Genomic DNA, 15,133 nt, shown 5'->3' with positions numbered 1-15,133 from the left:
ACTACAGTGACCTCCAAGAAGACACACTGGAGGCTTTGGAATCAGAGTTCAGGGTTGAATTCTAACCTGTCTCTACCTCAGTTTCCTCATGAGTAAAATGAAGATCATAATAATACCTTGTTGCTGTTGTTGTTCAGTCGCTAAGTCACGTCTGACTCTTTGTGACTCCATGGACTGCAGCACACCAGGCTTCCCTGTTCTGGGCTATTTCCCAGAGTTTGCTCAAACTCATGTTCATTGAGTCAGTGATGCCATCCAGCCACCTCATCCTCAGTTGCCCCCTTCTCTTCCTGCCTTCAATCTTTCCCAGCATCAGGGTCTTTTCCAATGAATCGCCTCTTTGGATTGGGTGGCCAAAGTACTGGAGCTTCAGCTTCAGCATCAGTCCTTCCAATGAATATTCAGGGTTGATTTCCTTTAGGATTGGCTGATCTCCTTGCAGTCCAAGGGACTCTCAAGAGTCCTCTCCAGCACCACAGTCCAAAAGCATCAGTTCTTCAGTGTTTAGCCTTCTTCATGGTCCAACTCTCACATCCATACACGACTACTGGGAAAAAACCATAGCTTTGACTATACAGACCTTTGTCAGCAAAGTGATGTTTCTGCTTTTTATGGCAACCCACTCCAGTACTCTTGCCTAGAAAATCCCATGGACAGAGGAGCCTGGTAGGTTACAGTCCATGGGGTTGCAAAGAGTTGGACATGACTGAGCGACTTCACAGGTTATCATAGCTTTCCTTCCAAGGAGTAAGCGTCTTTTAATTTCATGGCTGCAGTCACCACACACAGTGACCTTGGGGCCCAAGAAAATAAAATCTGTCACTGCTTCCACTTTTTCCCCTTCTATTTGCCATGAAGTCATGGGACCAGATGCCATAATCTTAGTTTTTGAATGTTGAGTTTTAAGCCAGCCTTTTCATTTGTATCTTTCACCCTCATCAAGAAGCTTTTTAATTCCTCTTCATTTCCTGCCACTAAAATGGTAATATCTGCATGTCTGAAGCTGTTGACATTTCTCCCAGCAATCTTGACTCCAGCTTGTGATTCATCCAACCTGGCGTTTCACAAGATGTACTCTACATATAAGTTAAATAAACAGGGTTACAATATACATCCTTGTACTCCTTTCCCAGTTTTGAACCAGTCAGTTTTTCTATGTTTGGTTCTAACTGTTGCTTCTTGACCTGCATACAGGTTTCTCAGGAGACAGGTAAGATGGTCTGGTATGCCCACTCTTTAAGAATCTTCCACAGTTTGTTGTGATCCACACAGTCAAAGACTTTAGCGCAGTCAATGAAGCAGAAGTAGATGTTTTTCTGGAATTCCCTTGCTTTTTCTATGATCCAACAGACATTGGCAATTTGATCTCTGGGTCCTCTGCCTTTTCTAAATCCAGCTTGTACATCTGGAAGTTCTTGGTTCACATACTGTTGAAGCCAAGCTTGAAGGATTTTGAGCATTATCTTGCTAGAATGTGACATGAGGACAATTGTGTGGTAGTTTGAACATTGTTTGGCATTGCTCTTCTTTGGGACTGGAATGATAACTGACCTTTTCCAGTCTGTAGCCACTGCTGAGTTTTCCATATTTGCTGGCATATTGAGTGCAGCACTTTCATAGCACCATCTTTTAGGATTTGAAATAGCTCAACTGGAATCCCATCACCTCCACTAGCTTTGTTCATACTATTGCTTCCCAAGGCCCACTTGACTTCACACTCCAGGATGTCTGGTTCTATGTGATGCTTCCTGAAAACGATGTGAAGATGAAATGGATAATACGTACAGGTCTGAGCACAGAGTGAGAATTTAGTAAATGGTGGTGGTGGAGTAATTGGTTGTTACTCACCATGCCGACATCTCCAGAAGGCCTAAGCAGCAACCAACACTTAAAGCACTTCCTACATGCTTTCTCTTTTGTAATTACTTTCCGAGTTTTGGACTTTATCCTCTCCATTTTACAGATGAGACAACTGAGGTAAGAGATGCTGGGAACAGTGAGTGGGAGGACATGGTGAACTCTTAGCCACAGAGGCTGTTCTGTTCTCTGTGTTGTCCAACACAGCTGCCAACAACCTCATGTATCCATGAATATTTGAATGAAATAATATTAGCAATTCAGTTCATCAAGTCACACTGACCACATTTCAGTGATCACTACCCACACGTGTCTCATGGCTCTGTTAGAGACAGCAGATCTTGGACATCACCACTATCATAGAAGGGACTATAAGACAACAATGCTCTAGACAATCAAGCACACAGTAGGCATACAAAGATGTATCTGCCAAATGAAGTAAAAAACACTTAGTAAAATGATCTATTTTATTCTCACCATAATGACTAGCTGTTCTGACAAAATACGAACCCAACTAGAGCTCCCTTCTAGGTTGTAGCTTCACCTTCTAAATGGAGAACAGGCAATTCTCTGGCAGTCCAGTGGTTAAGACTCAGAGCTTTCACTGCCAAGGGCCTAGGTTCAATCCCTGGTTGGGGAACTCAGATCCTATAAGCAGCACAGCCAGAAATAAACAAATTAATTAAATAAAAGGAGAGCAAACAGGTTCTGCCTCAACTGTCTTCATTCAATTTGAAAACATTTATTTAGTCCCTAAACTAACCTACTAATTTTTCACTTTGCAATGTGCAAAGGTAACAAAACTTCGGGAGGCAAGATGGCATTAAACATCTATTTTTAGTCCAGGTACCTTAAATACTCATTTGACTTTTATAACCTTCAGGGGTAGGTCTTATAACCACTTCACAGCTAGGAAAACTGAGATTCAGAGAGGTTTCTTGCCATTGATTAGACCAAAGCCCTAATATCAAGGTCAGAGGTAGGCTAGGACTCCCCCGCCTTCCAGTTTCCTTTGAGATGCAGCTTAATGGATCCCAAATAGCATGTGGAAACTCTGAAGGACTACACACTCAGGATCAGTTTTGTAGTTTGTGGGCACAGGGATCTGGTATCATTTGGTCCCATCTGGTTCCCCTGGCCTGTGAGATCCTAAACTGAATGACTGAAGGGAGGAGCCAGAATCATTCATTCAACACCACTAATTGGTCATCTACTATCTGCCAGGCACTGAGCAAGGTGTTGAAGAAGGAGACATGGCCCCTGTGCTCAAGAAGCTTCTAGTCTCTGGAGGAAGCAGACAGAAATCAAATAAGCCAGTAAATACACAACTGCATATTCCACTAAGTGCCACGAAGGAGTGTAGAAGGTTAGGCGAGAGGACGACAGGGCACCTGATCTGGGGCTACTCTGATCTCCTAGGATGTTCTGGGGGCAGAAGCAGGGGGCCCTCTGGTTCCAGCCTTGCCCTGGTGAGTCCAGGCCAACTGGGAGACCTGGCACTGCAGGGAACCAAGGCTATTTTCTACTTGCCTTCTGCTCTGCTATGGCTGCCAGCACAACCTTAGCTACACAGCCACTGGTCAAGAGGCCACCAGGCTCTTGAGCTGCTGCTGGGCCCTGACAGGCAGGCTTCTGGTCACAGGAGGGCTGCCTCATGGCTGGCCACTAAGGCTGCAGAAACACTATGAATTAATGAGGCAAGTATGAGCTGACAATCCAAGTCAACAGAGAGTTGCTAAGAATCTACTGTTCACACCCATTAGGATGACTATTATCCCCAAAAAAACAAACCACAGAAACAAACAAACAAACAAAAAAACACAGAAAATACAAAATGGTGGTAAAAATGTGGATAAGATGGAACCCTTTTAGCACTGTTTGTGGGGATGTAAAATAGTACAGCCACGATAGAAATCAGTATGGTGGCCACCTTGAGCAAATCTGAGTTCCCTGCAATTACATAACTGCTGACACTCCCAGGTGGCTCAGTGGTAAAGAGTCCGCCTGCCAATGCAAAAGACACAGGAGACCCAGGTTCAATCCCTGAGTTGGGAAGATCCCCTGGATAAGGAAATGGCAACCCAGGCCAGTATTCTTGCATGGGCAACCCATGGACAGAGGAGCCTGGCGGGCTGCAATCCATAGGGTCTCAAAAGACAAGACTTAGTGATTGAGCACACACACAGACAGGACACCTTACCCCTTAGATGGTGGAACAACTGAGTCCTGAGAGAAGGACCTTCTACGAGACCACAGTTCAGTTTGGTTGAGGAAATACTCCTCATTGGATTTCTGGGAGAATGACAAAATGTGTCTTTGCTATCACTTTCCATTTCTGTGCTTTTCTTCTACCTCTCTGGACCTCCCTCTCCAGTCTCAGGCAGGTAAAGCCCTCAGGTCGCCTCTGGCAGGGCTGCCCCACCTAGCCCTGCAGGCCTGCACAGGCTGAGCACTCCCTAACCCTAATCCTATTTCACAGAAGAGAGTGAGAAAGCATGGTCCAGCTAGCCTGCCCAGTGCAGTTTTCTTATTAATTTAATTCAGTTGGGCTGCTTCCTTAGTACTGTTCACATTAGTTTCTTCCTTCTCATTCTAGCCATGAAATGAGCTCCCTCTGTCTTAGAAAGCGCTTGTCTCAACTAGTACACCCCTCACTTAGTCTTGTTGTTGTTCAGTCACTTAATCATATGCAACTCTTTGCGATCCCATGGACTGTGGCATGCCAGGCTTCCCTGTCCCTCACCATCTCCCAGAGTTTGCTGAAGCTCATGTCCATTGAGTCAGTGATGCCATCCAACCATTTCATCCTCTGTACCCCTGACTTCTCCTCCTTCCCTGAATCTTTCTTATACCTGACTAGAACTAAAACATCCACAATGCTACCTAATGGCTCCCAACTGGTTTATGAGTAAAACATAACCCTAATCACACCAATTACTCCTTGATCAACCTCACCCCACAGGACAGGGGCTCCCTGGCCCTTTCTGATATTTTTCCAAACCTGGAATATCTTTCTTTTCATTATTTCTGTCATCCTTTAAGACCACTCAAGAACACCGTCTCCATGAAGATTTCCTCTCTTTCATCTGCTCTTGCATGCCTATTCTGGTTTGTAACTCATTCTTGTGTTCCAACCAGCTGGTTCCCTAGACACAGAAGACAAACCATGTGATATGTATTTTTCTAGACTTAATTTCTGTTATACTGTCTGGCACATTTTAGGGCTCCATAAAAGTAAACGTTATCAAATAGGGAAGGAAGTTTAGGAATTCCCATGTGCAATTTTATATATGTATTCATTTAACCCTCAAACATCCCCTCAAGGTAGGAGATATAATAACTCCTAGTTGAACTATAATAACTCTGCAGCTGAAGGTTTTAATTCATTAGCTCATGAGCACTTAGAAAGTAAGAGGTGAAAATTGGAATGCTCATTCCTAAGCCTCCCTGGCTCCAAAGCCCAGGGTTTTTGCATCCTCATGTCCAATAAGCTTTTACCCTAATGCTCAAGGCCAAGTTTGCTGATAAAGCTTAAATGTCTAAGCAGCTGTTTCTAAGAGAAAACTGCTCAGAGTCTCTCAAAGCACACCCCCTACTCAACAGAACAGCTGTTCAAAAGGACTTACAAAGTAAAGTAATCACTGCCAAATTATGGCAAACACATTCTGTCTTACAGACCACTGAACGTTTCATGCACAAATTTTCAACATAAAACTGGCAGCTTCACAGTTTTATGTTGGATCCTTTCCCAGTCAGGATCAAGGAAGCAAAAAGTAGTATGATACTGATTTGCCCTTGGGTAGCAGGTGCTAGGGACTCGGTGTTCAGAAATGTATGAAGTGGCCTTTGCCAAGCCTAATCCACAAAGCATCTGAGAAAATAATAAATGTAATTCTTCCTGAAAGAAGAGAGAATGGTGGACTTCTGACCATTTCAAGACCAAGAATTAATGACTTTATTGTCTTACATCTCCTGCCAGGGCATTGTTTCCAGGGTCAATCTTTAAAACATATATTCAACATCTGTGATATGATAGAGTGGCAGAGGACATAAAAACTCCATGACTTCTTTTTTTTTTAATCATTTATTTATTTATTTTTGACATTGCTGGGTCTTTGTTGCTGCTCTGGCTTTTCTCTAGTTGTGATGAGTGGGTGTTACTCTCTGGTTACAGTGCATGGGCTTCTCATTGCGGTGGCTTCTCTTGTTGCAGAGCGCAGGCTCTAGGGTGCCCAAGCTCAGTAGTTGTGGCTCCTGGGCCCTGGAGCACAGGCTCAGTAGTTGCGATGCATGGGCTTAATTGCTCCTCAGCATGTGGAATCTTCCCAGACCAGGGATCAAACCCATGTCTTGTGCATTGGCAGGTGGATTCTCTACCACTGAGCCACCAGGGCATCCCCCACCTCCTGCATCATGCCTCCGTGGCAGAGCCAGATCCCATGGGGATGGAGAGACCCACTAGCAAACCCCAACCAATCAAAGACCAGCACCCCTGGACATACCTTAAGGGCATACACTTAAGATTTGTTGTGCAGGAGGAAAACAAGTCACACTGATTTGTTTTTCAAAGGTAATTGTGGCTTTGTAAATAACTGAGAGTCTATAAAATACGCCTTTGGAAAGTGTACCTTTAAGAGTTTCCATGCCTTGATAAGGTGGGGCCACTTTCCACAGATAGTGAGTCTCCAAACCCTGTTCTCCCAGAACTGATGGGGATGATTCAGTACCTTGAACACTTTTGCTTTCCAGAGTGTTTTGTAAAAACGACGCAGTAGTTCTAGCAGAGTACCAGTGTGGCATGGTTGTCAGTTTGTGCCAGTGGGAATCTTTGACTAGCCCTACAGTATGGGCTTCCCTGGTAGCTCAACTGGTATAGAATCTGCCTGCAATGCACGAGACCCTGGATTGATTCCTGGGTCAGGAAGATCCCCTGGGGAAGGGATAGGCTACCCATTCCAGTATTCTTGGGCTTCCCTGGTGGCTCAGATGGTAAAGAATCCACCCACAATGCGGGAGACCTAGGTTCAATCCCTGGGTTGGGAAGATCCCCTAGAGGAGGGCATGAGGCAACCCACTCCAGTATTTGCCTGGAGAATCCTCATGGACAGAGGAGCCTGGTGGGTTACAGTCTATGGGGTCTCAAAGAATTGGACATGACTAAGTGACTAAGCATGCACAGCACGGTATGGTCTGGGTAAACCAGGTCACCATGTAGGCCACTCACTAGGTACCTTCACAGATGATAGTGAATGAGACCCGCTGGATCTTTCTCCCATCATACTTCACCATTCCTAATTGGAATTTTGTAGCTTTTCCCTTTACTTTAAATATCACTTTTCTAACTCAACTATTTTTTTCAAATTTTCAAGTAGCTAAGTAGTTTTTGCTAAAAATAGTCAGAGAATTCTCTATTGCATAAATCACAACCTTTGGGGAATTTCACAAATCTACTTCCTTTCAGATAAGCCACCAGAGGCCCATTTTTCAAGAGGAAAAAGGGATTCTCAGAGAGGTTAAGTGGTTTCCTCAAGACTACAAAGTTGATAAGCTCAATGCAGGGGATACCCTAGAAATACCAGGATTTCAGTCTCAAAACATGTCCAGATGAAATAACAAATATCTGGAAAAATAAGCAATAACATGAAAATTCTTTAGTGACATCTGGACTAAGCAGTAGCCGTTCCACAAAGACCTCAAAGAACTACACAAGACCAGAAGTGAGAAAATTCTGGCTAATGGAATGGGCTTGATAAGGACAAATGAGACAACTGTTAGTAGTTGCTACAACTATGCTCTTTCGGAGTCAAATGTTGAATGTGGACACAATGTTGCCACATTGTAAAAGTACAATACAAAAGTGTGCAAGAAAATTTCCTTTCAACCAATCTTTTCAAGAGATTTGACACAGAGGCAGGAGACTAGCCAAATGGAAGTCATCAGCAATAGTCAGCAAGACTGCCTTTAAAAGAAAAGAAATGCACACATATACATACACAGACACACACACACATACAAACACCAGGGAATCTGTCTTTCAGAAATGTTCTCTTTTACAAGGAGATCCACTGTAAGGATGTCCATTGCAGCCTCCTTGCTAACAGGGAGTAGCTACTTACAACTTTTAGCAAAAAATTACAACTTTTTAGCAAACTTACTCCGAGAAGGCAATGGCACCCCACTCCAGAACTCTTGCCTGGAAAATCCCATGGATGGAGGAGCCTGGTAGGCTGCAGTCCATGGGGTCAGGAAGAGTCGGACACGACTGAGCGACTTCACTTTCACTTTTCACTTTCATGCATTGGAGAAGGAAATGGCAACCCACTCCAATGTTCTTGCCTGGAGAATCTCAGGGACAGCGTAGCCTGGTGGGCTGCTGTCTATGGGGTCGCACAGAATCGGACACGACTAAAGCGACTTAGCAGCAGCATTGCAGCAAACTTACAACTCTTCAGCAAAAAATCAGAAAGGATTCAAATCAAACTATTTAGAGTAGTTACCCCTAGGTAGCAAGACTGGAGAGAAAGGAGGGACATGGTGAGAACTGTCACTTTTTAGTTTTATAATCTCCTTTGGATTGTTAGTCGGTTTTGTTTCTACATGCATATATTTTTTAATTAAAAATCTTTAATACTAAACGAACTTTTTTGATATGTGATGTTTGGGGGAATCATAAAGTCTTAGCCTTGGAAGAGGCCTCAGAAGTCTGTCTAATCTAATCTCAACTAGATTAGTCTCACAGCCTGGCTGTCTGTATGAGACTCAAGGGAGAATGGCCAGCACAGACTGACAAGCACTCTGCTCTTACGATTCAGAGTTGGCTTGCAGAACCCAGCACACCCTAAGAATGTGAAAACTCTCTCCTTTTGCACTGCTAAATATCCATGACATCCACACCATAGGGACTTCAGTAATCCTCAGATCCTGCTGGTTCATGCAAGGTCTTGAGTTCAGCCTCAGAAGGGGAATGAACATGAGAGATTGAGGTCAACTAAGTCAGTTGGCTGTCAGTACAGCACGTTCTCAACTAAAGTCTACAGGGGGGCTCAGTGTCAACACAGCCATCACCATTAACACTCCCATCACTTAGCCATTCTTCCTACAATCCTACAGCTTGAAAAGAGAAGTGCTGATTACTGCCCGATCTTGCTGTTTTATGTACTCAAGAGGCAAAACTGTTTACAGTTAGTAAACTCAGGGGCTTTCTTTGGTGCTGTCTTGAACCTCTGTTAGGGCTTTTCACATCTTACTCTCCTCATTTCTCACTCACGCCACCCCATGAAGGACATCTGGCTTTGCTCCATTCCAATGGATGGATTTATGGTGATATCAGTATCCTCAATTCCGTCAGAACGTAATGTTACTTAATCTTACCCAGTGCTCAAAATTGGAAGGCATGCCTGGAAAGGGTTTGCTATCACCAATATTTTAGACTATTGAAATAGACTGAAAGCAAGAAAAATGCCATAGTCATTATTATATCTGCTTTAGTGCCTAACGCAATGCCTTTCATACCCTGCTGAGAGCAGTTATTCAATACATGGAACTGTAAAATTATAGGGCCCTAAAACTGAAAGAAATCTCAAGGAGCTCAGTTCCCATGATTCCACAACTGAGAAATCTGAGACCTTGGTGGTGAAATCCGCATCATCGGCTGTTCTATGAACATTAGCCAGAGTCCAGATACTCCTACTCTGGAGCTGAGTTGTTTCTTCCATTAGATTGCTTGTCAGGTGAATAAATAAATGACTTTACCATTCGACTTATACAACCAAAGGAGACTAGAAAAGAGACTGAAGCTAAATGACCTAGTAAATGTAATAATTTACATAACCTATATTGGCCCACATGAACTGAAGTTTTCCACTTTCAGTTGAGTGTTTATGTTCACAGCCTTAGGCAGATGTAATTTTAGTCATGTGAAATTTTTGACCCATACATACTCACTCCAGACAAATAAGTCAGATTTCAATATAGTGTTACATTGTAGTTCCTTTACGATCTGTACGACTTGCCCCACGACATTACCAGATTGAACCCAACATATTTTTACATGTCTTTACATGTCAATGGCGAAGGAAACAAACTTTTCATCTTAGGTCCCAATTATGCAACTGCTTCAGGAAAAATTTTTTTACAAAGCCACAGTGAGATATCTGTCAGAATGGCTGCTATCCAAAAGGCGAGAAATAAAATGTGTTGGTGAAAATGTGGAAAAAGGGAACCTTCATACATTCTTGGTGGGGATGTGAACTAGTCCAGTCACTATGAAAAAGACTATAGAGATTCCTCAAAAAATTAAGAGTAGAACTGCAACATAATTCAGCTATCCCACTTCTGGCATTTATCTAAAGAATAAACAAACACTAATTTGAAAAGACATGCGCACCCCTGTGTTCACTGCAGCATTATTTACAATAGCCAAGATATAGAAATAACCTAAGTGCATACCAATGGATGAATGGATAAAGAAGATATGGTATATACAGATATGCAATGGAGTATTACTCAGGAATTTTTTTAAATGGTAAAACCTTGCCATTGCAACAACATGGATAGACCTTGAGGGTATTATTATAAATGAAATACATCAAACAGAGAAAGACAAATATTAACACCCTATGATTTCACTCATATACAGAATATAAAAAACAAACTAAAAAAAACAAATGAACAAACCAAATTAGAAAAACAAAGAAAACCCAAAACATGTAGATATAGAGAACAGAGTAGCGGTTACCAGAAGGGGAGGGGTGGGGAGGAAGGCAAAATGTGTAAACAGGATCAACTGTAATGAAGAATGGAAATTAAATATTTGGTGGGAAGCATGCTGCAGTACATACAGAAGTAGAAATATAATATTATATAAAACATAAAATGTTACAAACCAATGTAACTGCAATAAAAATAAATTTGGAAATAAAAAAGAAAAAGATTTTTTAAAAGAACACATGCAGGGGAACCCTGATATAACATGAGTATGTGATATTCACTAACCAGATTCTTAACTACATTGTACATTAAGAATCCAAGTTTTGTCTCCCAAATCTTTTTTAACTAACCAATCATTTGGCAGCTTTGGGTTTCATTTCTCTGCTCATCTCAGAGGGGGAGATTTCAGAAGAGGAACAGAGATAAAATGGACAAAAGAAAGAAGAAAGGCACAGGTTACTCAGAAACTGGAAGGGAGAAGTAGTGAGTTCCCAGAGGAAGAGAGAAACGTGCTGAGGTTTGATCAGGATCCAGACACCCATCAGGGCCCCCACTTTTTCTGCCCTCCTCTCTCACTCCCTTTCATTTTTCCTGCCAAGGAGTGAACTGGCAATCTTACCAATGACCTTGGACAAACAGAACCCACTAAAGCTCCTAAATTCAGCTTTAGACACATCACTCCAGCCCAAACTGGAATGACCTACCATGGCTGACAGTGTGCCATCCCTCCAACCACTCATGTCCCCCTCCATTGCAATGAAATGTCAAGATAAATCACCTGTCAGAATTACAACAAGCCTTTTAAAGATGATCTACTCTACACCCCCCTCATTTGTTTTGCAGAAGAGAAAACTGACATCCAGAGATTTCTAAGTCACTAGAGCAAGTCCAAACTAGATGCCTAAACTGCAAATTTGCATTGTTCAGAGCTCTTTCCTCTAGGAGCAGTTTAAAAGCTACGGAACACACAAAAAAACACCCTAACTTTGGAGAGATGAAGAACAACTATAAAGAGGCACAAAATAACATGAAACAAACCAAAACAATACCTTTACTCCACCTCCCAGAAGCCCAGTGACAATAAAAGCAGCAAAGGGCTGTTTTACCAAGTAATGGTACTTCGAACAACTTAATTGTGCTTTTTCCTCCTTTATCCATTTCTCACAGGCAGAGGCAATAAAAACGTATACATGATTACTGAAACTCCTAATATGAACCAACACATAACTATTTTTTTCCCAGAACATTTTGATACTTGAAATTTGGTATATGGTTTACTACAAGGGCTATTAGAATTCAAACATCCGGTCATACAATGAGCCTCAAAGCCCTGCGGAAAATCAAATGCCTTCCACAGAAATCTGTCCTCTCCCCTGACCTGTACAGGTAACAAATTCTAGCTATAGCTTCAGAGGATTTGATCGATCGCAGACTTTCAGAGAATGTGTAGACCCAAGAAACTAACATTCCAAAGCAGGACTGGAGAAAAAGAAGCAAACTTGGCCTTACCCTTAAAAATAACAGAAACAATAGGATCCGGTTTCCCAAATTTCGTCTTAGGGATATTGCTGGCAGATTCCACAATCACTCGAAGCATGGCTCTCAATGGACAGAAAGCAAGCTTCAGCAACGAAGTTAAGGAGGCTAGGGCTCTGGATCCTGGCCGCGCTGCCCGGGAGAGAAAGCGGGGGATGACTTGTCCAGCGAAGAGGGAAGGAGGAGAGGCAATGGGTGGGTCCCTGACGGATTATTTACTGAAGGTTACGTGTAAACTGATATCCAAACGCCCCAGTCTCCGCAGCTCCGCAGGCACCCACTTAAGAATTCGGGAAATGTGGAAGTGAAAAGGACAAAAGCCAGCTAAAAATAATTATGGGCAACAAATGAAATGGAGCTAACAAATGTAGACAGGTCAGGAGACTACTAAAACGCTGCTGTTAATAAGTGACAATACTCGAAGCCCAATTAATTGGTTTTCTGTTTCCCTTCCATTCTTTTCTGATCTTCCTGGAGTTTTAAAACTTGACTGAATCAGTTTTTAAAAAAATTTTTTTTTTTTTTTTTAACTTTTGCTGTTTCTTTTCTCCTGCTGTTGAGCATACTCACTCAGCAGTAACTTACAGAACAAATTGTTTTGAATCAGTTAAAGGGTGCCCCCTATCGTATGGCAGAGAAATGAATGAGTTATTTCAAGCAAACTTCAATCCCGAGGTCCTAATAGGGGTTTACAAAATTGGTGTCCTGGAGGCTGATCCTTTTTAGTTGCAAAAGGGTTCTCCATAGACCTTTAAAAATCCTTAAGAGGTGAGAGCTGGCGAGCTAAGTTTTCCTGGTCCATCAGAAGCTGCTAGAAGTAGTATTCAGTGAAAATGGAGAACTGACTCTCCATTCTTCAGGGTCTAAACCCCAGCAGTGTCTTCCTTTTCTTTGTTAGAGGAAAAAAAAAACATTTGATGAGACTTGTTAAAGTGGCCCAGGAAGACTTCATTCAAGGGGAGAGGACTACTACACTGGAATCTTTCAGTGTATGAGAGAGTTTGGGCTCATATCGGAATAGGGCATGGACAAGGGGGAATTGGGGCTTTCCTGGTGGCTCAGACAGTAAAGAATTGCCTGCAGTGCAGGAGACTGGGTTTGATCCCTGGGTCAGGAAGATTCCCCTGGAGAAGGGAATGGCAACCCACTCCAGTATTCTTGTCTGTAGAATTCCATGTACAGAGGAGCCTGGCAGGCTATACTCCATGGGGTCACAAAGAGTCAGACAGGATTGAGTGACTCACACTTTCACTTTCAAGAGGGACTTAAAAGCCAATGAGCAGGCGGCGGCGGGGGGCGGGGGGGGGGGGGTGCGGGGGTGGGAAGGAGGGGGGGGGTGGCAGTCAGTGGATGGAAATTACTAGAAGAAAACATCAAGGATAAAGGTAATTCTGGTTTAACTGACCTAACAGGATTCTTACTGAACACAAGTCAGGGTGATGAGACATCACCTGGGGGTGATAGAGAATGAGAAACCCCCAAAGATGCAGAAAGTTGATCAGACATGGAGAGAGGGGCATTCTGGTTAAACCGACTCAGCAAGGTTCTTGTTAAAACTAGATTTTATAAGGAAGTACACAGATGGGTGTGACTAAAGTTTGGTCAAGGAAAAAAATCTTTATGGCCTAAGGGTGTGTTGGGTGGTACAACCTGGTGATTAAGATCACTAGAGGGAGCCTGGTGATAGTAGTCCTCCAGACCTGAATGTGGATCCCTGCTTAGTTACTCTTTTTTTTTAAATTTTATTTTATTTTTAAACTCTACAATATTGTATTAGTTTTGCCAAATATCGAAATGAATCCGCCACAGGTATACCTGTGTTCCCCATCCTGAACCCTCCTCCCTCCTCCCTCCTCCCTCCCCATACCCTCCCTCTGGGTCGTCCCAGTGCACCAGCCCCAAGCATCCAGTATGGTGCATCCAACCTGGACTGGCGACTTGTTTCATACATGATATGATACATGTTTCAATGTCATTCTGAACTATGTCACAAACCCTCTCTTTTGCAGTTATCTCTAAAATGAAGATTGTCTACAAGGTCTTAGTGTGGGACCTGGCAAAAAGCAAGCAGTAAGTTCCACACGTCAGCAACCAGAAATTTATGCTTATTCAAAGCATTTCTGTTAATGCAAGTTGGGTTTAAATCAGAATATCATTGTGTTTCAGAAGAAAAGGCTAAAATAAAACTGAGTGAAAAAAAACAGAGGACTTCCTTTTGCTTTTGAATATACTATCAAGAAGACCCATCTGTAAGCAAACACTTCAAGTACATGGAATAAGTACGATTTACCTACACGAATTCTTCTGTCTGAGTAAATGTTTCAACTGCTTATACAAAGAACCAGGGAATCCGGGACTTCCCTGAAGGGAAGTTAAGACCAAGACCAGCAGCTAAGACCAAGATCCCGCATAACTCAAGGCCAAAAAAAAAAAAAGAACCAATGAACCCAATGTCATATACATTATTTCAGTTCATTTCAGTCTCTCAGTCGTGTCTGACTCTTTGCAACCCCATGAATCACAGCATACTAGGCCTCCCTGTCCATCACCAACTCCTGGAGTTTACTCAAACTCATGTCCATCAAGTCGGTGATGCCATCCAGACATCTCATCCTCTGTCCTCCCCTTCTCCTCCTGCCCCCAATCCCTCCCAGCATCAGAGTCTTTTCCAATGAGTCAACTCTTCCCATGAGGTGGCCAAAGTACTGGAGTTTCAGCTTTACCATCAGTCCTTCCAATGAACACCCAGGACTGATCTCCTTTAGAATGGACTGGTTGGATCTCCTTGCAGTCCAAGGGACTCTCAAGAGTCTTCTCCAACACCACAGTTCAAAAGCATCAATTCTTTGGCGCTCAGCCTTCTTCACAGTCCAACTCTCACATCCATAAGTGACCACTGGAAAAACCATAGCCTTGACTAGACAAACCTTTGTTGGCTAAGTAATGTCTCTGCTTTTGAATATGCTATCTAGGTTGGTCGTAACTTTCCTTCCAAGGAGTAAGCGTCTTTTAATTTCATGGCTGCAATCAC

The 15,133-nt window shown here is 42.8% G+C and overlaps 1 protein-coding gene across 5 annotated transcripts in view; it reads right to left on the bottom strand.

Moving 5' to 3' along the window:
* MYOF (myoferlin) overlaps window positions 1-12,387 on the bottom strand; it is a 178,747-nt gene extending 166,360 nt beyond the window's left edge. For 3 of the 5 annotated variants that reach the window (XM_027529440.1, XM_027529441.1, XM_027529444.1), the window contains exon 1: window positions 12,076-12,381. In XM_027529440.1, the coding sequence (XP_027385241.1) occupies window positions 12,076-12,163 (88 nt within the window). In that variant the 5' untranslated portion in view covers window positions 12,164-12,381. Of the gene's footprint in view, window positions 1-12,075 lie in introns of all 5 variants that reach the window. The other 2 variants (XM_027529445.1, XM_027529443.1) reach the window with 2 other exon arrangements.
* Between the last annotated feature and the right edge of the window lie 2,746 nt (window positions 12,388-15,133).

This window comes from Bos indicus x Bos taurus, chromosome 26 (genome assembly GCF_003369695.1).
Source record: "Bos indicus x Bos taurus breed Angus x Brahman F1 hybrid chromosome 26, Bos_hybrid_MaternalHap_v2.0, whole genome shotgun sequence".
In the NCBI taxonomy this organism is placed as follows: Eukaryota; Metazoa; Chordata; class Mammalia; order Artiodactyla; family Bovidae; genus Bos; species Bos indicus x Bos taurus.
This window is presented reverse-complemented; position numbering and strand designations above follow the sequence as displayed.